General features: G+C 43.1%; 1 protein-coding gene across 2 annotated transcripts in view; it reads right to left on the minus strand.

The window, feature by feature from the left end:
• The window catches only part of LOC110298307 (integrin alpha-M), a 53,687-nt gene that overhangs the window by 14,802 nt on the left and 15,158 nt on the right, over positions 1–23,727 (minus strand). The window contains exons 7-14 of one of the 2 annotated variants that reach the window (XM_021167472.3): positions 22,159–22,304; positions 20,864–21,017; positions 19,264–19,414; positions 18,131–18,204; positions 17,472–17,601; positions 17,072–17,214; positions 2,437–2,577; positions 2,148–2,357 (exon numbers count right to left, since the gene is read on the minus strand). In XM_021167472.3, the coding sequence (XP_021023131.1) occupies positions 2,148–2,357; positions 2,437–2,577; positions 17,072–17,214; positions 17,472–17,601; positions 18,131–18,204; positions 19,264–19,414; positions 20,864–21,017; positions 22,159–22,304 (1,149 nt within the window). Of the gene's footprint in view, positions 1–2,147; positions 2,361–2,436; positions 2,578–17,071; positions 17,215–17,471; positions 17,602–18,130; positions 18,205–19,263; positions 19,415–20,863; positions 21,018–22,158; positions 22,305–23,727 lie in introns of both variants that reach the window. The other variant, XM_021167473.3, reaches the window with a different exon arrangement.

The following is a 23,727-nucleotide window of genomic DNA, read 5'->3' on the forward strand; positions in this document are numbered from 1 at the left end:
CTATCTGAAATGGATGATCTGCGAGTGAAAGCCAAATAAACTCTTTCCTCCCAAACTTGTTTTTTGGTCCTGGTGTTTCATCACAGAGGTAGAAATCCTGACTAAGACACACACCACTCACATAATCCGAGGAACGGGATAACCTGCGTGAGACAAACAGCTGGAGACAAGTCACCCAGCAGTGGCATTTATCTATAGTGGAAAGAAGGAAAATCTCTCACTGTGCCAATAGGAATGAACCTAGAAGATATTACTCTTCATAAAATAAGCCAGACACAAAAGCCCAAATCATTGCACTACGTGGAGCTGTCTAAATAATCAAATCACGAAAGCAAAGCCGAGTATGGCAGAAGGAGCTCAAAGGAGGAGGCAAAATGGAGGATTACCAACCAATGCTAGAAACAGCTAGAGCAGGTCGAGTGTAAGATAGTGCATTTCGAGTCTAATAAGAGTCAAATATTTAAATATTTTTATCACAATACGTTTTTAAAAGAAATAAAGGAAAATATGAGACTGGAAAAGATTAGAGACCAGAGCCCAGGAGACCACATGGCCTCAGCTTGCTCAGAGAAAACACAGCATGGGTGGGTGAGGCAGGCCAAACTGCAAGGACCCCACAGGCAGGGAGCCGAGGCAGCAGGGACGGAGTCACTGAGGAGGAGGCCAGTTCTGGGGCCAGGATTCAGGGCTACTTAATTTCAAGACCCAATACAAAAGAACGATGCTGGGTTCGCTCATTTAAAAACTATCATTAAGCAAGCATGACGCTCTCAACTGTAATCCCCACACCGTAGAGAGAATATCTTGTGTATTGTATAGATGTATCACCTGTCAATTAAAAAGCCTATAGCCTATGTTTGGTAACCCCTGGTGAGCCCACCCGGCTCCAAACCCATGGTCACATAGATGGCCCTGGTTGACTGCAGTGAGTCTCAAATCAAAGCAAAAACACATGAGTATGGGTGTGTATGTAGGACTGAGGGCTAGCAGGAGACAAGGGAAGATGGGGTGAGAGAATTCAGGATGTATTGTATATACCTATGAAAATATCAAAGGAGAAGTTTGATCTGAGGGCTGGAGAGATGGCTCAGCACTTAAGAGCACTGACTGCTCTTGCAGAGGATGTGGGTTTGATTCCTGGCACCCACATCAGAGAGCTTACAACTGCTTGTAACTCCAGTCCTGGGAGATCCACTGCCCTTTAACACTGTGGGCACCTGCAAGTATGTGGTGCACATAAACTCAGGCAGGCAATACCCACATACATATCAGCAAAAGTAAGAAATCTTTAAAATCATAAAAGAAAACTTAGTTTTAAACACATGAGAAGAATATGAAGAAAAGGGCTGGGCGTAGTGGTGCAGACCTTTAATCCCAGCACTTTGGAGGCAGAAGCAGGTGAGTCTCTATGAGTACACATGTCTGCACAGTACATTCCAGGCCAACCAAGGCTAGATGGTGAGACCTTGTCAGGGGGAATAAGGCAGAGAAGTGATTGAAAAGAGCATTCTACCATCAGTCTCTGACTTCCACATCATCCACTCGGTGCTTGCACACATGTGCGTGGACATACACACGCGTGTTCACACCCACACCCACGTGCACATATGCATGCATTACACTCAGACTTTTAAGTAGAAACAGCAGAATTTTAAGCTAAACCCAGAAGTCTCATAAAAAGCCCTAGGATCAATGAAGTCCTATAGAGTGTCCAACCGTATGGGTATCCTGTGACATAGGGTTTTCAGTCCTAAAATTGGGACAGATCTTGGGGGAGTGGGGGGAAGAACTCTTAGGCACTCAGCCAGCACTGGGATTCCAGGGAAGGAACAGCATAAGCAATAGCAGTTACCATCCATCTTCATCTGGTCTAACTGCTGTTCTGTCCCAGGGCTTAGCAGTTAAGATCCTCGCCCCTGCAGCTGGCCCTCTACAGCCCCAGGCCTCAGCTATAAAGTGAGTGTGGGGACCCCAAAGCACAACCTACCATTACAGAGAATCTGTCTAGACTGGGGATGCTCTGAGCATCCGTGAAAGGTTTTGAAGGTTCCAGAAGAAATGAAGGAAAGCCGATCCAGCATTTAAATCAGAGACTCTCTATATCACACACACGTCAGTGCTGTGCTGTGTCAGTAATGGTGTCTTACCTGGCTGTGGGAGGCACTGAGGCTGGCTATTGATGCTCCATAAAAAATGTAGACAGCACCCTGATTCTCCTGCTCTCCTGGGGCCCCGATGGCCACATCTGTCAGTTTGTCCCCATTCACATCTCCCAGCACTGTCAGGGCTGCCCCAAAGCGACCCCAGGGATGACCCTGGTCACCGTGGAGAAGAACTTCACACTGCCACTGTGCCCTCTGCTAAAAGGAGACAGTGACAGACCAAAGATCCTGGCGCCCTCCACCTCACCCCAGCCCCACCAGGTCCTTCACTCACCCCTCGAGGCAAGGGACACACTGACACCTGGCCTCCTCGGGTCTTCTCATAGTAATGAGGGGCCCCAATGAGGATCAAGTTGGTATTGCCATCAGCATCCATGTCCACAGAGCAAAGGGAGGCCCCAAAATAAGAGCCAATCTGAAAGAGACAGGGCAAAGATCACACACCTCTTTCCATCTGAGAAGAGTCTGGGAACTTCCTGTCTATGAAAAACATCCATAGCCAGACATGTTGTGTATGCCAACACTCAGAAGGCAGAGGCAGGAAGATCAGGAGTTCAATGCCTGCATAGGGATATATCTTAGGACTTGTCTGAAAGGAAGAATAAGGAATGAGAGCATGTCTACTGGGGAAATCATTAGAAGATATGATTTTCTATATGATTTGTGGTGAATGAATGACCCCTATAGGCTCAGATATTTGAATGCTTACTCACTGAAGTTCTTTGATAAAATTAGAAGGATTAGAAGGTGTGGTCTTGTTGGAGAAATTGTGTCACCAAGGTGGGTTCTGAGGTTTCTACCTAACTCCCCTGAGACAGAGTTTCTCTGTGTGAACAGCTCTGGATATCCTAGAACTTGCCTTATTGACCAGACTGACCTCAAACACACAGAAATTTGCCTGCCTCTGCCCCCTGGGATTACATGTGCCACCACAGCCAGAACGAGTTTTGAGGTTTTCAAAAGCCCACACCTGGCCCAGTCCCCAGTCTCTCTCTCTCTCTCTCTCTCTCTCTCTCTCTCTCTCTCTCTCTCTCTCTCTCTCTCTCTCTCTCTCTGTGTGTGTGTGTGTGTGTGTGTGTGTGTGTGTGTGTGTGTGTGCCTACAGATCAGGATGGAGCTCTTAGCTACTGCTCTAATGACACCATGATTCCCACCATGATGATAATGAACTAAACCTCTGAACCTGTAAGCAAGTCCTGATTAAATGTGTTCTCTTATAAAAGTTCCCTTGGTCATGGTGTCTCTTCTCACCAACAGAAGGGTGACTAAGACATGACTTATGATACATTTTGAGAGAAAGCAAAGGAAAGAGAGAGAGGGAGAGGACAGGAGAGGAGAGAAAGAGAGTATGTTAAGGATGAAATCCAGTACTTTGGATATGCTAGGCAACTGGTCTACCACTGAGCTACATCCTTAAATCAACCAGTTGAATATGCTGCTAGCTAGAGGAGTTTATCATAAAGCCAGTGGGAAGTAGAGTTGAATTTATCTCAATGGTATTCCAGAGAAATTACTAAAGCCGTAAAGGTTACACAGGCAACACAAATACAATGTCTAGAAGAGTAGACATGGTACCCTTTTAGTAGATTAGAATTCTTTGTAGAGGCAGAGGATAAAGTCTAATTTGGCCATAATCCATTGACTGGATTAAAATCAAAATTATAGCCAAGCAATGGTAGCATACCTTTAATCCCAGCACTCAGGAGACAGAGGCAGGAAGTCCCCTGTGAGTTTGAGGGCAGTCTGAAGTACTTCAAAATCTCAGGGTTTTGAGAAACCCTGTCTTGAAAAACCAAAAAAGTAAAGTAAAATACTATTTATTGTTAATTAATAATGACTTAGTAATAATGATTATTTATTACTGTGGTGGTGACGGTGGTGGTTATACGGCTGCAGCTCAGTGACTCATCCCAGGTTCTTGAAGCTCTGGGTGGTTTACTTCTTAGTACTGAAAAACTTTGCTACGCAGAAATTTTTGTGTCACCTACCAGTAAAAACGTCTTTTTCATATGTTCACTGTAAGCATGTAGCATCCGCCCCTGGAACTGAGCCATTTATAGTCCATTTATTCATTCGTTCAACAAAGACTTTTTTGTTGAGCACAAAACTGGGTAGCAGACACTGTGCCTTCAAGGACGGTCAGCATAACAATGTGGAGAGAAGAGCAGGGAACAGATAAACAGGGATGAACTGCAGCTAAACCCAAGAGAAGTCCCGGGAGGAAAAGTAGAGATAGTAGAGAGGACATCATGCTGTGACTCACGACACTGGTCTCTGCCCCCAACCCCCACATGTGCGCGTGTGTGGGCACGCGAGCACACACACACACAACACAGACACAGAGAGAGAGAGAGAGAGAGAGAGAGAGATAAATGCATGTGCACACACAGAGACACACACACAGAGAGACACATACACACAGAGACGCAGAGAGAGACACATGTGCGCGCTCGTGCACACACACACACACACCATTACAGTCAGTCTTGCTCACCACCCAGTAGAGGCACCGAGACTGTCCTGAAGTCAATAGCATTTTTGTTTTAAGGTCAGATTTATTGAGGGTAAATTTTGCATAAGCTAAAATTCAACTGTTTTAGTATACAGTTTTAGAGTTTTGGCAAACATACCGTCATATAATCCAGACCACTCTTAGGATATGACGCTCTCCTGATGCCCCACAGATGGCCTCTTCCCTGTGGGCAATCCCTGGAAACCACTGATGTGTTTTCTGTCCCTGTGTCACAGTTGTCCTGTTCTAGACTGCTGTGAGCATGGCTTCCATTATCCCCGTTTTTCACCTAGAATAATTCACTGGAAGTCTCTCATGGTGTTTGCATACATTGGTAACTCACTTCCACTGTTGATGAGTGCTCTGCTGTGTAGGCACGGCACAGTTTACCTTCCATCCCCCAGCTGAGGGCTTCTGGATTGCCTCCAGTTTGGCATGATTGGGAACAGAGCAATGGCAAACATTTGCACATAGATTTCCATCTATTTCTCCTCAGTAATGCTTGGTTACACTGCTGGTGTATTGGCGGAATGTTAAATCTCATTAAAAGTAAATTTTCTTTGGATCCATTTTGTGTGATGTGAGATAAAACAGTTTGTTTTGGATTTTCAGCCCCTCTGTCACTTGTTGAAAAAGCCTTTCCATTACAGTTTCTTGCACCATTATTGTATATCAGTTGACCAGTTATGACAATAACAACATAAAAGGTGGTAGAAGAAGCTATCAGTGAATAGGTGTTTGTGGTTCTGTTTTACTTTTTTGTTTTTTTCAAGACAGGATTTCTCTGTGTAGCCTTGGCTATCCTGCAACTCGCTCTGTAAACCAGGCTGGCTTTGAACTCAGAGAGCCATCTATCTCTGCCTCCCAAGTGCTGGGATTACAGGTGTGTGTCACCATGGCCTGACAAATAACTTTTTGTATTTTGTATTTTGTTTTTTAGTGTGGGTGAAATTATCAACCATTAAAAATAGCCTGCTATGAGCTAGAGAGAAGGCTCAGTGGTTAAGAGCACTGGCTGCTTTTCCAGAGGTCCTAAGTTCAATTTCCAGCAACCACAACCACATGGTGGCTCATAACCATCTATAATGAGATTTAGTGCCCTCTTCTGGTGTGAAATAAATAACTAAATCTAAAAAAAAAAAAAATGCCGCCTTATGTAAGCCCCAAAAACACAGAGAAAACTCTATAGCAGAAACAAAAAATTAAGATATGTAACTATTTTTTTAAATCATCAGGGACGGTCCCACGGTCCCCAGAGGACTCTCTATGCCCCAGGCGTCCTAGCACGCCCAGGATCTTAGGATCACGGGTGAGTGAAATGCAACATCTGTTCCAAAACAATCGTGAGAGGCCTGTGCTAGTAGAAGCAGGACACAGGAAACTCTCCAGACCAGCGGCTTGGGTTCCTTCTGGTCAGTGATGGTCTACCTTAGTTTCGAACACAGCGGACAACCCCACAGTCCCCAGAGGAAGCACCACTTCCAGACGCTCTAACATGCCCAGGGTCTTAGGATTCCAGGATCCCAGGATCCCAGGAGCTTGGTCACACCAGGATCTCAGGGTCTCAGAGGAAGCTTGACCACCAAGAACTCTGGCACGCTCAGAATCTCAGGTTCGCAGGATCCTGGAATCACAGGATCACAGAGAAATCTGGACTCTGAGGAGTTCTGACTCAACTGGAATTACAGGAAGGACAGGCTCCAATCAGATATATTGAGGGCAGCGAGCACTTGAGATAATCAGATGGCAGGAGGCAAGCATAAGAACAGAAGCAACAAAAACCAAGGTTACTTGGCAACATCAGAACCAAACTTTCCCACCATAGCAAGTCCTGGATATACCATCACACCAGAAAAGCAAGATATGGATCTAAAGTCACTTGTCATAATGATGATGGAGGACTATAAAAAGGAAATAAATAACTCCCTTAAAGAAATACAGGAGAACACATCCAAACAGATGAAAGAATTGAACAAAAAACATTCAGGATCTAAAACTGGAAGTAGAAACAATAACGAATTCACAAAGGGAGACCACTCTGGAAATAGAAAACCTAAGAAAGAAGTCAGGAGCCATTGATGCAAGCATAACCAACAGAATACAAGAGATAGAAGAGAGAATCTCAGGTGCAGAAGAATCTCAGGTGCAGAAGATACCATAGAAAAGAAGAAACCATAGAAGATACCATTAACACAACAATAAAAGAAAATGCAAAATGCAAAAAGATCCTAACCCAAAACATCCAGGAAATCCAGGACACAATGAGAAGACCAAACCTAAGGATAATAGGTATAGACGAGAAGGAAGATTTCCAACTTAAAGGGCCAGCAAATATCTTCAACAAAATTATAGAAGAAAACTTCCCCAACCTAAAGAAAGATGCCCATAAACATACAAGAAGCCTACAGAACTCCAAATAGTTTGGACCAGAAAAGAAATTCCTCCCGTCACATAATAATCAAAACACCAAATGCACTAAACAAAGAAAGAATATTAAAAGCAGTAAGGGAAAAAGGTCAAGTAACATATAAAGGCAGACCTATCAGAATTACACCTGACTTCTCCCCAGAGACTAGGAAAGCCAGAAGATTCTGGGCAGATGTCATACAGACCCTAAGAGAACACAAATGCCAGCCTAGGCTACTATACCTAGAAAACCTCTCAATTACCATAGAGGGAGAAACCAAGGTATTCCATGACAAAATGAAATTTACACACTATCTTTCCACAAATTCAGCCCTTCAAAGGATAGTGAAGGGAAAACTCCAACACAAAGAGGGAAACTAAGCTCTAGAAAAAGCAAGAAAGTAATCTTTCAACAAACCTAAAGAAGATAGCCACATGAACAGAATTCCAACTCTAACAACAAAAATAACAGGAAGCAACAACAATTTTTCCTTAATATCTCTTAATATCAATGGACTCAATTTCCCAATAAAAAGACATAGACTAACAGACTGGTTATGTAAACAGGACCCAACTTTTTGCTGCATGTAGGAAACCCACCTCAGGGACAAAGACAGACACTACCTTAGAGTAAAAGGCTGAAAAATAAGCAAATGGTCCCAAGAAACAAGCTGGAGTAGCCATTCTAATATCGAATAAAGTCGACTTTCAACCTAAAGTTCTCAAAAAAGATAAGGAGGGACCTTCTTACTGATCAAATTAGCCAAGATGAACTCACAATTCTGAACATTCATTAAAGGAACTGCTAAAACTCAAAGCACACATTACACCTCACACAATAATAGTGGGAGACTTCAACACCCCACTCTCATCAATGGATAGATCATGGAAACAGAAACTAAACAGAGACACAGTGAAACTAACAGAAGTTATGAAACAAATGGATTTAACAGATATCTCTAGAACATTTCATCCTAAAACAAAAGAATATACCTTCTTCTCTGCACCTCATGGTACCTTCTCCAAAGTTGACCATATAATTGGACACCAAACAGGCCTCAACAGATACAGAAATATTGAAATAATCCCATGCACCCTATCAGATCACCATGGACTAAGGCTGATCTTCAATAACAACATAAATAACAGAAAGCCCACATACATGTGGAAGCTGAACAACACCCTACTCAATGATAAGTTGGTCAAGGAAGAAATAAAGAAAGAAATTAAAGACTTTTTAGAGTTTAATGAAAATGAAGCCACAACATACCCAAACTTATGGGACACAATGAAAGCAGTCCTAAGAGGAAAACTCATAGCTCTGAGTGCCTCCAAAAAGAAACTGGAGAGAGCATACACTAGCAGCTTGACAGCACACCTAAAATCTCTAGAACAAAAGGAAACAAATTCACCAAAGAGGAGTAGAAGGCAGGAAATAATCAAACTCAGGGCTGAAATCAATCAAGTGGAAACAAAAAGAACTATACAAAGAATCAACCAAACTAGGAGCTGGTTCTTTGAGAAAATCAACAAGATAGATAAACCCTTAGCCAGACTAACTAGAGGGCATAGAAACAGTATCCTAATTAACAAAATCAGAAATGAAAAGGGAGATATAACAACAGAATCTGAGGAAATACAAAAAAATCATCAGATCCTACTACAAAAGCCTATACTCAACAAAACTGGAAAACCTGAATGAAATGGACAATTTTCTAGACAGATACCAGGTACCAAAGTTAAATCGGGATCAGATTAGCTATCTAAAAAGTTCCATATCCCCTAAAGAAATAGAAACAGTCGTTAATAGTCTCCCAACAACAAAAAAAAAAAAGCCCAGGACCATTTGCGTTTAGTGCAGAGTTCTATTAGACCTTCAAAGAAGAACTAATTCCAATACTCCTCAAACAACTCCACAAAATAGAAACAGAAGGCACACTACCCAATTCGTTCTATGAAGCCACAATTACTCTGATACCTAAACCACAAAAAGACCCAACAAAGATAGAGAACTTCAGACCAATTTCCCTTATGAATATCGATGCAAAAATACTCAATAAAATTCTCAAAAACCGAATCCAAGAACACATCAAAATGATCATCCATCATGATCAAGTAGGGATGCAAGGATGGTTCAATATACAGAAATCCATCAACGTAATCCACTATATAAACAAACTCAAAGACAAAAATCACATGATCATCTCATTAGATGCTGAGAAAGCATTTGACAAAGTCCAACACCCCTTCATGATAAAAGTCTTGGAAAGATAAGGAATTCAAGGCCCATACATAAACATAATAAAAACAATATACAGCAAACCAGTAGCCAACATCAAACTAAATGGTGAGAAACTGAAAGCAATCCCACTAAAATCAGGGACTAGACAAGGCTGCCCACTCTCTCCCTACCTATTCAATATAGTACTTGAAGTACTAGCCAGAGCAATTCGACAACAAAAGGAGATCAAAGGAATACAAATTGGAAAGGAAGAACTCGAATTATCACTATTTGCAGATGATATGATAGTATACTTAAGTGACCCCAAAAATTCCACCAGAGAACTCCTAAACCTGATAAACAACTTCAGTTAAGTAGCTGGTTATAAAATTAACTCAAACAAATCAGTGGCCTTTCTCTACACAAAGGATAAACAGGCTGAGAAAGAAATTAGGGAAACAACACCCTTCACAATAGCCACAAATAATATAAAATACCTTGGTGTGACTCTAACTAAGAAAGTGAAAATTTTGTATAATAAGAACCTCAAGTGTCTGAAGAAAGAAATTGAAGAAAATCCCAGAAGATGGAAAGATTTCCCATGCTCATGGATTGGCAGGATTAATATAGTCAAAATGGCTATCTTGCCGAAAGCAATCTACAGATTCAATGCAATCTCCATCAAAATTCCAACTCAATTCTTCATAGAGTTAGAAAGGGCAATTTGCAAATTCATCTGGAATAACAAAAAACCTAGGATAGCAAAAACTATTCTCAACAATAAAAGAACCTCTGGTGGAATCACCATCCCTGACCTCAAGCTGTACTACAGAGCAATTGTGATTAAAAACTGCATGGTACTGGTACAATGACAGACAGGTAGATCAATGGAACAGAACTGAAGACCCAGAAATGAACCCACACACCTATGGTTACCTGGTCTTTGACAAAGGAGCTAAAACCATCCAGTGGAAAAAAGACAGCATCTTCAACAAATGGTGCTGGCTCAACTGGCGGTTATCATGTAGAAGAATGTGAACTGATCCATTCTTATCTCCTTGTACAAAGCTCAAATCCAAGTGGATCAAGGACCTCCACATAAACCAGAGGCACTGAAACTCATAGAAGAGAAAGTGTGAAAGAGTCTGAAACATGTGGCCACAGGGGAACAATTCCTGAACAGAACACCAATGGCTTGTGTTATAAGATTAAGAATCGACAAATGGGACCTCATAAAATTGCAAAGCTTCAGGACTGGTGAGATGGCTCAGCGGTTAAGAGCACTGACTGCTCTTCCAAAGGTCTAGAGTTCAAATCCCAGCAACCACATGGCGGCTCACAACCATCCATAACAAGATCTGACACCCTCTTCTGGTATGTCTGAAGACAACTACAGTGTACTTACATATATATAAATAAATAAATCTTTTTTAAAAAATTGCAAAGCTTCTGTAAGGCAAAGGATACTTTCAATAAGACCAAAAGGCAACCAACAGATGGGAAAGGATCTTTACCAATCCTAAATCCAATAGGGGGCTAATATCCAATATATACAAAATACTCAAGAAGTTTGACTCCAGAAAACCAAACAACCCTATTTAAAAGTGGGGTACAGAGCTAAACAAAGAATTCTCAACTGAGGAATACCAAATGGCTGAGAAGCACCTAAAAAAATGTTCAACATTCTTAATCATCAGGAAAATGCAAATCAAAACAACCCTGAGATTCCACCTCATACCAGTCAGAATGACTAAGTTCAAAAACTCAGGTGACAGCAGATGCTGTCGAGGATGTGGAGAAAGAGGAACACTCCTCCATTGTTGGTGGGACTGCAAGCTGGTACAACCACTCTGAAAATCAGTTTGGTGGTTCCTCAGAAAATTGGGCATAGTTCTACTGGAAGATCCAGCAATACCACTCTTGGGCATGTACCCAGAAGATGCTCCAACATGTAATAAGAACACATGCTCCACTATGTTCATAGCAGCCTTATTTATAATAGCCAGAAGCTGGAAAGAACCCAGATGTCCTTCAACAGTGGAACAGATACAGAAAATGTGGTACATTTACACAATGGAGTACTACTCAGCAATTAAAAACAATGAATTTATGAAATTCTTAGACAAATGGATGGATCTGGAGGATATCATCCTTAGTGAGGTAACCCATTCACAAAAGAACACACATGATATGCACTCATTGATACATGGATATTAGCCCAGAAGCCCAGAATCCTTCTTAGAAGGGGGAACAAAATACCTATGGAAGGAGTTACAGAGACAAAGTTCAGAGCAGAGACTGAAAGACCGGCCATCCAGAGACTGCCCCACTTGGGGATCCATCCCATGAACAACTACCAAACCCAGACACTTTGGCAGATGCCAACAAAAGCTTGTTGACGGGAACCTGATGTAGCTGTCTCCTGAGGGGCTCTGCCAGTGCCTGGCAAATACAGAAGAGGATGCTCACAATCATCCATTGGACAGAGCACAAGGTCCCGAATGAAGGAGCTAGAGAAAGTACCCAAGGAGCTGAAGGGGTCTGAAGCCCCATAGGAGGAACATCAATATGAATTAACCAGTATGCCCAGAGCTCCTTGGAACTAAACCACCGATCAAAAAACAAAAACAAACAACAACAACAACAAAAACAAAAACATATGTGTATATGTAGCTGAGGACGGCCTAGTCAGTCATCAATGGGAGGAGAGGTCCTTGGTCATGTGAAGGTTCTATACCCCAGTATAGAGGAATGCCAGGACCAGGAATGGGAGTGGGAGGGTTGGGGAGCAGGGAGAGGGGGAAAGGGATAGGGGATTTTCGGAGGGGAAACTAGGAAAGGGGATAACACTTGAAATGTAAATAAAGAAAATATCTAATAAAAAATTTAGTACAAAAAGAAATCATCAAAGCCAAACAAGACAGCAAGAGATAGAATGGAGCAGAGGAGATGCAAATCAGAAAACAGTGAACAGAACACAGCCGTGTGATCCAGTGACTGCGCTAACAGTGAACAGAACACAGTATGTCCTCCAGTGACTGCGCTAACAGTGAACAGAACACAGTATGTCCTCCAGTGACTGCGCTAACAGTGAACAGAACACAGTATGTCCTCCAGTGACTGCGCTAACAGTGAACAGAACACAGTATGTCCTCCAGTGACTGCGCTAACAGTGAACAGAACACAGTATGTCCTCCAGTGACTGCGCTAACAGTGAACAGAACACAGTATGTCCTCCAGTGACTGCGCTAACAGTGAACAGAACACAGTATGTCCTCCAGTGACTGCGCTAACAGTGAACAGAACACAGCCGTGTGATCCAGTGACTGCGCTAACAGTGAACAGAACACAGTATGTCCTCCAGTGACTATGTTAACACTACAAGAACTCTCTAACCAGACGTGGAGTACTGAGCAGGCTTGGGGATTTTATTTTATTTTTTTAGATTTCTTTATTTTACTTTATGTATGGGTATTTTGACTGCATACGTCTGTGTACTAACTACTAAGTGGGTGCCAGGTGCCTATGGAGGTAAGAAGAGGACATTAGTTCCCCTGTAACTGGAGGTACGGATGGTGTGAACCACCGAGTGTGTGTGCTAGGAATCAGACCCAATCCTTATCAAGAACAGTGCACAGGCTTAACCGCTGAGCCAACTCTCCGGGTCTTGTTAAATGCGCTTTTTTAAAATTCTATTACTGACTGCCTGAATTAGACCTATAGGTGTGGATTATTAACATAGCTCCAAAGCAAAGGAGGAAAGAAAGAAGCTACTCCAAGCCAACGACGACCACAAAGGAGAAGGGTGCTGCAGACACCTGTCAGACACCACAGGCTCATGTCCTCCTGCCTCAGTGTCATATCATGACAGAGAAGACAGTTCATCAAGAAAATCCTATGCAGCAGAACCTGGATGGACCAATGGTTTGGACTGAGAGTGAATCGGTAACTTTATAAAAGACTTCCAACAAAGAGGAAGCCGTGGCTCACTGCTCCATTCCACAAAGGGTTGAAGAGCATTGATTATTGGAGTTGGGGGGTGGGGGTGGGTAAAGCCTCCTTTAGCACAGGTTAGCCTTGAATGAAACTGCAAAAAAAAAATTCTAAATAAAGTGTTAGCGAAGTGAATCTGACAGCCTGTTGTTAAAAGCTCTCCTGGGTCTGGTGGCGTAGATGAGAGGTAGCACTGTATTTGTGTAGCATCCAGGAAGCTGTCCAATGTTGCAAAGGAGGGAAGAGAAGGAGAATAAGAAAAGGGGAGGTAATGAGGAAGATACAGGAAGGGAAGGAAGAAGAGAAGGTAGAGGGGAAACTGTATCACCCATAAAGCTGATATATCGCATCTCTAGGCTAAGTAGCAAACATCATATGATCATTTCAAAGGGCACGCAAGAAGGCCATTTTTAAGATTCGACATGCCTCTGTGATTAAAGAAAAAAAAAAAACAACTAAAAATCAATTGAAACTGTCTCCTGTGCGATCTGAACAACACTGTTGCTCAACACAGTATGGGAAGCCCCAAGTCAAGAAATTAAACATGAGTCAGAAATGAGGGCGTGCAGACCGGGCAGGAGGAAGTAAGACTCACAGACATCTTCTACACTCGACAAGAAATACTGTTAGAGCACATAATTTGGCAAAGTTGAAGGATACAAAATCAACATACAGAGCAGAACATGCCTAGAAACCAGTAGTGAACCATCTGAAAAAAAAAAACTATAGAGAAATTAATACCATTTACAGTACCTATCAAAAAATGATAGATTTGGGGCTGGAGTAGAACCTGTGCTGTTCTTCCAGAGGACCTGAGTTCAGTTCCCAGACCCACAGTGGACAGTTCACAACCTATAACTCTAGTTCCATGGTAACTGGTGCCCTCCGCTGCTTCATGGGCACCTGAACACATTTACACAAACATACACATTAACAAAAATAAGAATAAATATCTGTTTAGCAATAGGTCTAGAGCTCCAGCTCAGAAGATACAGTGCTCACTTAGCCCAGTGGTACACACCTCTAATCCCAGAACATGGAAGATGGAGGCCAGAGGGTGAGAAGGTCAAGGGCATCCTTAGCTGCATAGAAAGTTCAACATCAACCTGGCTCACTCGAAAGATTATCTCAAAAAAACATTTAAAACCTAGGAATGATTTTAACCACAGAATGAAGGGTATTTGGAATGAAAAAATATAAAATATTGAGAATAGATTTTAAAACACAAAAAATGGGGGGATCCCATGTTTATGTATTAGAAGAATTAGTCTACTTTGAATTATAATGGCAGTTTTCATTAAAAAATATTCTCTTAAATCCTAAAATTTATAGGCAATCAAAAGAAACCCCAAATATTTAAACAATATTGAACAAAAAAGAGAAAGATGAAGGCACTCCAGTAAGAAATACGGGTTGGCCATACCTGGGATAAGAACATAAGCCTGTGATCATAGTGTGTGGAGAGACTGAGACAAACCAGGCCTTATAGCAAGATCCTGACTCAATACACACACACACACAGCTGCTGTGATCCAAGCAGCATGGTATCAGAATATAGATAAGCAGTAAGCCAGGGGAATGAATGCAGAACCCAGAAACCCACATTCTCACAGGTAACAGATTTTCAACAAAGGCACCAAGGAGAAACATAAAAATGACATCTCTCTGATAAGCTTGGGAAAATGTGTGCAAAAGAACAGTCCATTCTAAATGCACTGAACACCTGAATGTAATACCCAAACTATGAAATTGCTGGAAGAAAACATAAGGGAACACTTTAGGACTTGATATGAGCAGGGCTGTTTTCATGTATTCCACCCCAAACTGCAGACAGCAAAGCAAAGCTAGATGGTGTGGTGGCTAACCTGGGCTATCAACTAGATGGTGTGGTGGCTAACCTGGGCTGTCAACTTGACTGGATCTAAAATCAACTAAAATGTAAGCCTCTGGGCACTCCTGTGACAAACATAAGTTTAAATTCAATAAATAGCTCAGCAATAAATAGCTCAGGAGAGATAGTAAGAGTAGCGACTGCCTTGCTCACAGTTCTAAGGTGACACCAGCTGGAAGCTTTGTAAATGACCCTTTTCAAGTTGAGGACATGCCCTTTAGCTCTCAACTCACTGGAGATTTAACTGGGAAAGGTCGGGCCCATCAGTTTCTATTTCTGTACCTGCTAAAGCATCTCCACGGCTCTCACGTCCTGTTGTTACAATGAATTCCATTGGGTTTTCTCAACAGCCTTTTTTTAATGAGAAGGTTTACATAATAACATAAATTCTCTGTCTTAAAGTACAAAACTCAGCAGTGTCTACTATGTTCGTGTTTTGTAACCATAACACTAGCTCCAGACAGTAATCATGTTGTGGTTAGTCCTTCTCAGCATCTACCCCACTTCATACACTTGTGACTATTAATCTACTTTTTTTCCCTCTATCTACTTGTAGAGGGGAGAGATGGAGGCTGTGATTGGTTTTGTTGTTGTTTTATTTTGTTTTTGAAACTGGATCTCAAACAGTAGCACCCAGGTTGGTCTAGAACTCACTATGTAGCCCAACCTGACTTCAAACTTATAATTCTCCTACCTTACCCTCTTGCATACTGAGATTTTTCTGCACACAGTACCATACCTGGTCTTGTACATTTGGAGTTGAGAAGTGTTCTCCTTTTTTTAGATTGTATTGGTTATTCTGGGTCTCTTACATCTCCCCATGCATGAACTTTGACATCCGTTTGTCCATATGAGGCATCTTAGAGGAACAGCCATTTATCAGCAGATATGGAATTAATTCAGTATTTTTATGTGTATGTGTATGTGTATGTGTATGTGTATGTGTATGTGTATGTGTATGTGTGTGTGTGTGTGTGTGTGTGTGAGAGAGAGAGAGAGAGAGAGAGAGAGAGAGAGAGAGAGAGAGAGAGAGAGAGAGAGAACCAGAGGTCAACCTCAGGAGTTAATTCTTCAATACTATCTACCCTGTTTATTAAGACAGAGTCTCTCATTGGTCTGGAGCTCACCAATTACGGTATGCTGGCCAGCCAGGAAATCCCAGAAGACCCCCCTGTCTCCACCTCCCCAGTTGTTTTATTGGTTGGTTGGTTAGTTGGTTGGTTTGGGAATTTAGGGGGGTGTTTTTTGGTTTTGTTTTGTTTTGTTTTGTTTTGTTTTGTTTTTTGTTCTAGACAGGGTTTCTCTGTATAGCCCTGGTTGTCCTGGAACTCACTCTGTAGACCAGGCTGGCCTCGAACTTAGAAATCTTCCTGCCTCTGCCTGCCAAGTGCTGGGATTAAAGGTGTGCGCCACCACTGCCCGGCTTCTCCCCAGTTTTTTAATGTGGGTTCTAGGCATCAAATTCATGTCTGAGTTATCTCTTCAGTCCATCAACAGATATAGAACTATTTCCGTATTTTAATATCTAGTGTGGCTGTATTGGTTATGTTCTGGCTGAGCGCCAGCTCCAGAAACAGGTAACCATGGAAAGCTCTATAAAATATTACTAGTCACTGCTGGAAATGCTGAGGCCAGCACAGGGCTACAGCTCAGTGGTAAAGCACGCGCCTGGCCTACATGAGGCCCTGGGTCCAAACCCCAGGACCACAGCAAAAGGAAGAAAAACCAAAGGCACAGCATTCTCACACACAAAGCTGACCTGGGATTCTAACATAAAGCCTTCCAAAGACCGCCACACATGGCGCTGGCCTGTCCTAGAATCTCTCAGTTCCCAGATGCCTCTGTGTTCATGCCTCACACACTGTCTTCAGACGCTCCATACTTACCTGGCTGCCCTTGATGCTAGTGTGGGGCTCCCAGGTACCGAAATTCTCCCTGAACATCACCACCAAGCCAATATGCTGATACCGAGGTGCTCCTAAAACCAAGCTTTGGACACGGTTCCTCAAGATGACCACAGAAGCATAACCTAAAAAGAATGTTCCAGTAGGCCAAGCGTTTCATTGCAGACCTGGTCCTCCTTTCCACAGTAGGGCCATTCTCAAGAAGGGGAAGAGAGCATCCCCATGCGTGATGTGTTGGTGTAACTACTATGAACATAACTAAATTAAATAGAAATAGAAAAGAATCTCTACAGCTTTCCCAAGGGCCAACAAGCATCCATGTCAGCCGAGAGATGTCACATCCTCACCCCTTCCTAGAGCAATGCCTGTCCTCTTCACTTACCCAGGTAAGCATCATTCATGTCTGAATCCACTCTGGTTGTGTTGATGAAAGTGGCTTTATCCTTTGATGTATACAGGAAGGCTCCACCTGCCCAGTCAAAGCTCCCCACAGAGCCCAGCAAGGGACCGTTCTGGGGAAAGGAGCATAACAGAACTGAGAGGTGAAGAGATGACCAGCGGTGCCTGCCAAGAAACCTCCCCATGAGAACCTGCCCCAGAGAAAAGCCCCAAACCCTTACTCATCTATAGAGAGAATCTCCTCTATGATGTATGGAAGCATGACCTATCAGTAAAAAAAGGCTATGGTCAATGAGCTAAGGCAGGATTAGGAGGTAGGACATCTGGCAGGGAGAGAGAGGAACTCTGGGAAAGAGTCAGGTTGGAAAGATTCGCCCTGAACTCTGGAAGAGATGGTTGCATGAGACTGAAGGAGAGACGACTAACCATGTGGAAGATGTTGAATAGTTAAAACTGGTTCTATAAGTAACTGAGCTAGTCAGGGGCAAGCTGAAGCCTATGGCCTAAGCATTTATTAATATATAACTAAACCTCAGAATCATTATTACTGGGACCAAAGAGGCTGGGTGAGAAAGCATGCAGCTACACAATTCTTTCTTTTGTGCCCCATCTTCACCCCCAATTTAACACAGGACCACTCACAGAGGTAATGGCAGCACTGAAGCCTTCTTGAGACATCTCATGCTCAAAGGAGCTGGTACTTCCTGTCTGCGTGCCTGTAAGGAAGAAAACTTTCTTCATTAAAGCAAGAGGAAAAGCATAGACCAAATACCCCAAACCTCAAATGCTATCATTACCAGGCAGAGGGAGGCTCTGGTGTTGAGCTGGACACATGCACCTCACAGGGATAGCAGCCCTTCAGCTACGGCTACCTTTTCTCAAGGAAGAATGGGGTCCTCAAGGTAGTTAACCTTCCAATTTTCCACAGAAGCCATAATCCAGATTATATATGAAATGTCATAATGTGGCACATACATGTAATCCCAGCACTTGAGAGTCTGAGGCAAGAGTTCAAGGTCATCCCGGGCTACAAGATGAGACTCTATCTTAAAATATATCCCTCAAAAAAGAAGGAGGGGGGAGGAGGAGGAAGAAGAGAGGAGGAGAAGGAGAGAAGGAGAAGGAGGAGAAGGAGGAGGAGGAGAAGGAGAAGGAGAGGAGAAGGAGAAGGAGGAGAAGGAGGAGAAGGAGGAGGAGGAGGAGGAGAAGGAGGAGGAGGAGGAGGAGAAAAAGAAGAAGGAGGAGGAGGAGGAGAAGGAGGAGGAGATGAGAGAAGGAGAGAAAGGAGGAGAAGGAGGAGGAGGAGGAGAAGGAGAAGGAGGAGGAGACGGAGGAGGAGGAGGAGAAGGAGGAGGAGGAGGAGGAGGAGAAGGAGAAGGAGGAGGAGACGGAGGAGGAGAAGGAGGAGAAGGAGGAGAAGGAGGAGAAGGAGGAGAAGGAGGAGGAGGAGGAGAAGGAGAAGAAGGAGAAGAAGAAGGAGAAGAAATTTTGGACATTTCTCTGTAGCACACACTATGCTAGGCAGAGGAGACATGACAGTAAGTCAAAAAGTGCTCATAGCACATATAAATTTTTTGGTATATATTGTGTAGGATTTGAATCCACTGTGCTACAGTTTAATCATCCTATAGTCTAGATCTGATAATTAGAGACAAAACTCTAGCTTTGCTTATTTCAAAGGGATGGAGTAAGTCAGACCCAAATGTCTGGAGATGAGCTGGTGCTGGGGTACAGATGCTAAGTAGGAACTGCTGGTCTGTACTGGGCTGGCTCACCCTCAATTGCAAAGATCTTTTCCTGAAGCTGGTTCTGAATGGTATTCAGGGCTTCAAAGTTGTCCACTTGGAACACGTGTTCACCAGCTGGCTTAGATGCGATGGTGTCGAGCTCTCTGCGGGACTGTGGTTTGTTGAAGGCGTTTCCCACCTGTTGCCAAGGAGCCAAAGCTAAATTATATATCCTCTGATGGTAGCAGTCCCATGTAGCAAAGAAAATGCCTTGATGAAAGAATCTGAAACTTTTTCTATCCAATAGAGAGTTCAGCAGAAGGCAGCTTAGAACAGAGCTGTTGGGGACAGTTAGGCAGGTTGTACATAGCACAGGGAGCAATTTGATCTCCAGATGGCCATCCATCTGCCATGCCATTCCTCCTGGTAGGGAGCTGACATCTCCCCAGCAAAAGAGATTCCTTTATTATTATTATTATTATTATTATTATTATTTTGCTTATAAGTCTATCTTTCTTCTTTTCTCTTTTTCTCTCTGTACATGTCTGTGTGTCTTTGTGTGTGTGTGTGTGTGTGTCTGTGTGTGTGTCTGTGTGTCTGTGTGTCTGTGTGTGTCTGTGTGTCTGTGTGTCTTTGTGTGTGTGTCTGTGTGTCTTTGTGTGTGTGTCTGTGTGTCTGTGTGTGTGTGTGTGTGTGTGTGTCTATGTGTCTGTGTGTCTTTGTGTGTCTGGGTATGTGCATGTGTGTGTGCATGTGTAGGTCTATGGCCAGAGTTGTCAAATCCCTTGGAGTTGGAGTTACAAGCTGTTATGAGCACCTGACCCAGGTGCTGGGAACTGGACTCTGATCCTCTGGAAAACAACAAGTGCTCTTACAAAGCCATCTCTCCATCCCCAGAAGAATCATTTTTATATGTGCAGGGCCTTCTTACTTGCCACACTAGCATTTTGTGATACCTTTTTCTATGTTATTCAAGGTGGCGCACAAGCGTGATTACACTGGTGATCCCAGCATTTTACCTCTTTCTGGACCCAAGTCTTTTTCCCAATTTTTGCCACACCCATCTACTCTTGGTGGAATATCCTGCCCCACTTACTTTCTCTGTGTCAGCCCTGGATTGATAGCAAATGTGACCCAAATAGAAGCTTACAAAACAAAAATAAAAATAAAAATGCCTGTAACATCTACTCCCTCTCTCCTCTGCCTTCATCATGAGAGTATCCGAAGGTGAGGCCACTGGAAAAAGAGACCCAGGAAGCAGTAGAGCCAAGCTACCCAACTTGTTCCCAGCAAGGCCATCTTTCCCAGCAGACAAATCTAAGGCATCCAGAAGTGGGGAGAGCAAAGGCAAGCTTAGCAGATCTGCCCCCAGCCTGTAGCTAATGACAGATGCGTAAGTGAGCCTTGCTGAGTCCAAGAGAACAACCTGCCAAACAACGAGCTGACCTATCAAACCACTGGATTTTGAATCATTTGTTACATATACAGCATTATTGTGGCATAGATATGTGGCAGCTGGGTATACAGCCTAGCAATGGTCCTTGCCTTCCGTTAATTTTATTAATGTTTGCATATTGAAGTCAGAACACATCGGTAGGAAATCTCCAATCTTCACAGAAGTACCAAGCCCAATATCTGTACTTCCTACCCCAATTACGTAGCGAATGACCCCTGCTCTGTCTGCCTCGGGGATGACATCCTTATAATCCAAGGGATCACCGTATTTTTCTCCATCTGTGATGACAACTAGGATCTTCGCAGCATTCTCCCGGGCCCCATTGGTTTTGTGAAACAGTTCTCTCCTGTGGAGGGAAGAGGACGGCAGACGCACGAGTGGGCGGAGATATTGTTAGCATCCGGCATGAGGCAGCTACAGAGTCAGGATCGCAGGTGCTGAGCCTGGCTGTCTACGTGGGGTTCTCCCCCCCCAAGTTCGATTGGTTTCGTTAGGGTTTTTTTTTTTTTTAATGTTTTGAACACAAAGTCTTGCTGGGCCTCAAACTGGTGGTCCCCCTGCCTCTATCTCCTGAATCACAGTTATTCACCACCACATGCAGGTTCCTTTCTACTGTTAAATATAGACCTTCTCAGTCCATAACCAAATCTCACCCACAGTACTATACAAGCTTTCTACCTCATTTCCTACCCTTGTGGTGTGTGTGTGAGAGAGAGAGACAGAGACAGAGAGACAGAGACAGAGAGAGAAGAAAGGGAGAAAAGGAGAGGGGGCAGGGTGTCACACCTCTTAGCAGCTGTCCACCTGACAGGGTCTCTCACTGGCTCTCAGTTATTATTCTGGACTATTATCCCTGGACACTGAGCTCCAGGGATCCTGGTATCTATGCCTCCCTGGCATCAGGATTACAAGCGAATCGCCACTGGGTCTGGCTTTTCTACGCGGGCTCTGGAGGTGGAACTCATGTCTTTACGTTTGCATTGCAAGCACTTTGTTAACTTCATTAGCCAGACCCTCAGCCTCTTACACTTCCGCCCAACCCCACACTCATCTCTGTATACATGCCAAAAACAGAACAATCTTTATAACAACACAGACAGAATGGCCCTGCCTGCTTAAAACTTACAGCAGACCCACACTGAATATAAACTTGGGTTGGTGGCTTGAATTCAAGTTATTTTTATTTTGTCTTTGTGTTGTTTTGGTTCGGTTTTTCTTTTTCGTACACCATTAAGGATCTCTCCCAGGGCCTTACACTGGTTAGGCAAACACTCTGCCCAGAGCCCAAAATAGGCTTAATCCACCCTTCTGCCTCTTTTAACTGTTAATTTTAACTGCAACCTGTGTATATGTGAACATTCTTCAACTAGTTCTGCCCTCTGGGAAATATTTCACCCCAACCCTGTCTGATCCTCCTCTGATCCTCTGCCATCCACCTAAATGTTCTACCACGTCCTTCTGTGAAACGCGAAGATGAAGGGACTCACACTACTTTCTGGATCCCAGAGGCAGTTTGTGTCCACCCTTTCAGCTGCTTTATAGGGCTCACGTGTGATCTTGGGCTAGGGTTTCTCTTGAAGTCATTGAAGGTGAAGTGAATCCGGAACTCGTCTGAGTACTGCATCAAAGAGAACTAGGAACAGAGCAGCTGCCATTACACCACAGAACGTGCCCATCCCCCCACCTCAGCAAGGCCTGTACACATCTGTTTGACAATACTAGAACTCAGCAGGAGTGGCAGGTGCCTCCATTCCCTAGGACAACCCCTATCCATCAATCAATCAGTCAGGGCTGCCTATGTGACAGGAGCCAAAATAATGCTGAAACTGTAACAAGCACAGCTGAAAAGAACGCATCAGGTAGGACAATCATCTCCCATTTACCAAACCCCACCTGTTTTGTTTTGTTTTGTTTTGTTTTGTTTTTTGAGACAGGGTTTCTCTGTGTAGCGCTGGCTGTCCTGGAACTCACTCTGTAGACCAGGCTGGCCTCGAACTCAGAAATCTGCCTGCCTCTGCCTCCCGAGTGCTGGGATTAAAGGTGTGCGCCACCACTGCCCAGCTAAATCCCACTTTTTAATCACTCAAGAACAGTTGCCCTTTATACAAATGATAGACAGGCTGAGAAAGAAATTAGGGAAACAACTCCCTTCACAGTAGCCACAAATAATATAAAATACCTTGGGGTAACTCTAACCAAACAAGTGAGAGATCTGTATGACAATAACTTCAAATCTCTCAAGAAAGAAATTGAAGAAGATCTCAGAAAATGGAGAGATCTCCCATGCTCGTGGATTGGCAGAATTGACATAGGAAAAATGGCTATCCTGCCGAAAGCAATCTACAGATTCAATGCAATCCCCATTAAAATCCCAACACAATTCTTCAAAAACGTGGGAAAAGCAATTCTCAACTTCACCTGGAAAGGCAAAAACAAACAAACAAACAAACAAACAAAAGACAGAATAGCAAAAACAACTCTTAACAGTAAAAGAATGGCTGGGGAATCACCATCCCTGACTTCAAGCTTTACTACAGAGCAATAGTGATAAAAACTGCATGGTTTTGGTACAAAGACAGACAGGTTGATCAATGGAATAGAATTGAAGACCCAAAAATAAAACCACACACTTACACACACTTGATCTCTGACCAAGAAAAAAAATATAAATTGGAAAAAAGAAAGTATCTTCAATAAATGGTGCTGGTCTAAATGGCTGTCTCTATGTGGAAGAATGAAAATAGACCCATATTTGTCACCTTGCACAAAGCTCAAGTCCAAGTGGATCAAGGACCTTAACATAAAACCAGATACACTCAATCTAATAGAAGAGAAAGTGGAAAAGAGCCTTGAACTCATTGGCACAGGGGGAAAATTCCTAAACAGAACTCCAATGGCTCTAAGATCAAAAACTGATAAATGGGACCTCATGAAACTGGAAAGTTTCTGTAAGGCAAAGGACATAGTCAATAATCGGCAACCTACAGATTGGGAAAAAAATTTTTCACTAACCCCACATCCAATAGAGGGCTAATATCCAAAATATATAAAGAACT

This window comes from Mus caroli, unplaced genomic scaffold (assembly GCF_978045245.1).
Source record: "Mus caroli unplaced genomic scaffold, Mus_caroli_1 scaffold_8, whole genome shotgun sequence".
NCBI lineage: Eukaryota > Metazoa > Chordata > Mammalia > Rodentia > Muridae > Mus > Mus caroli.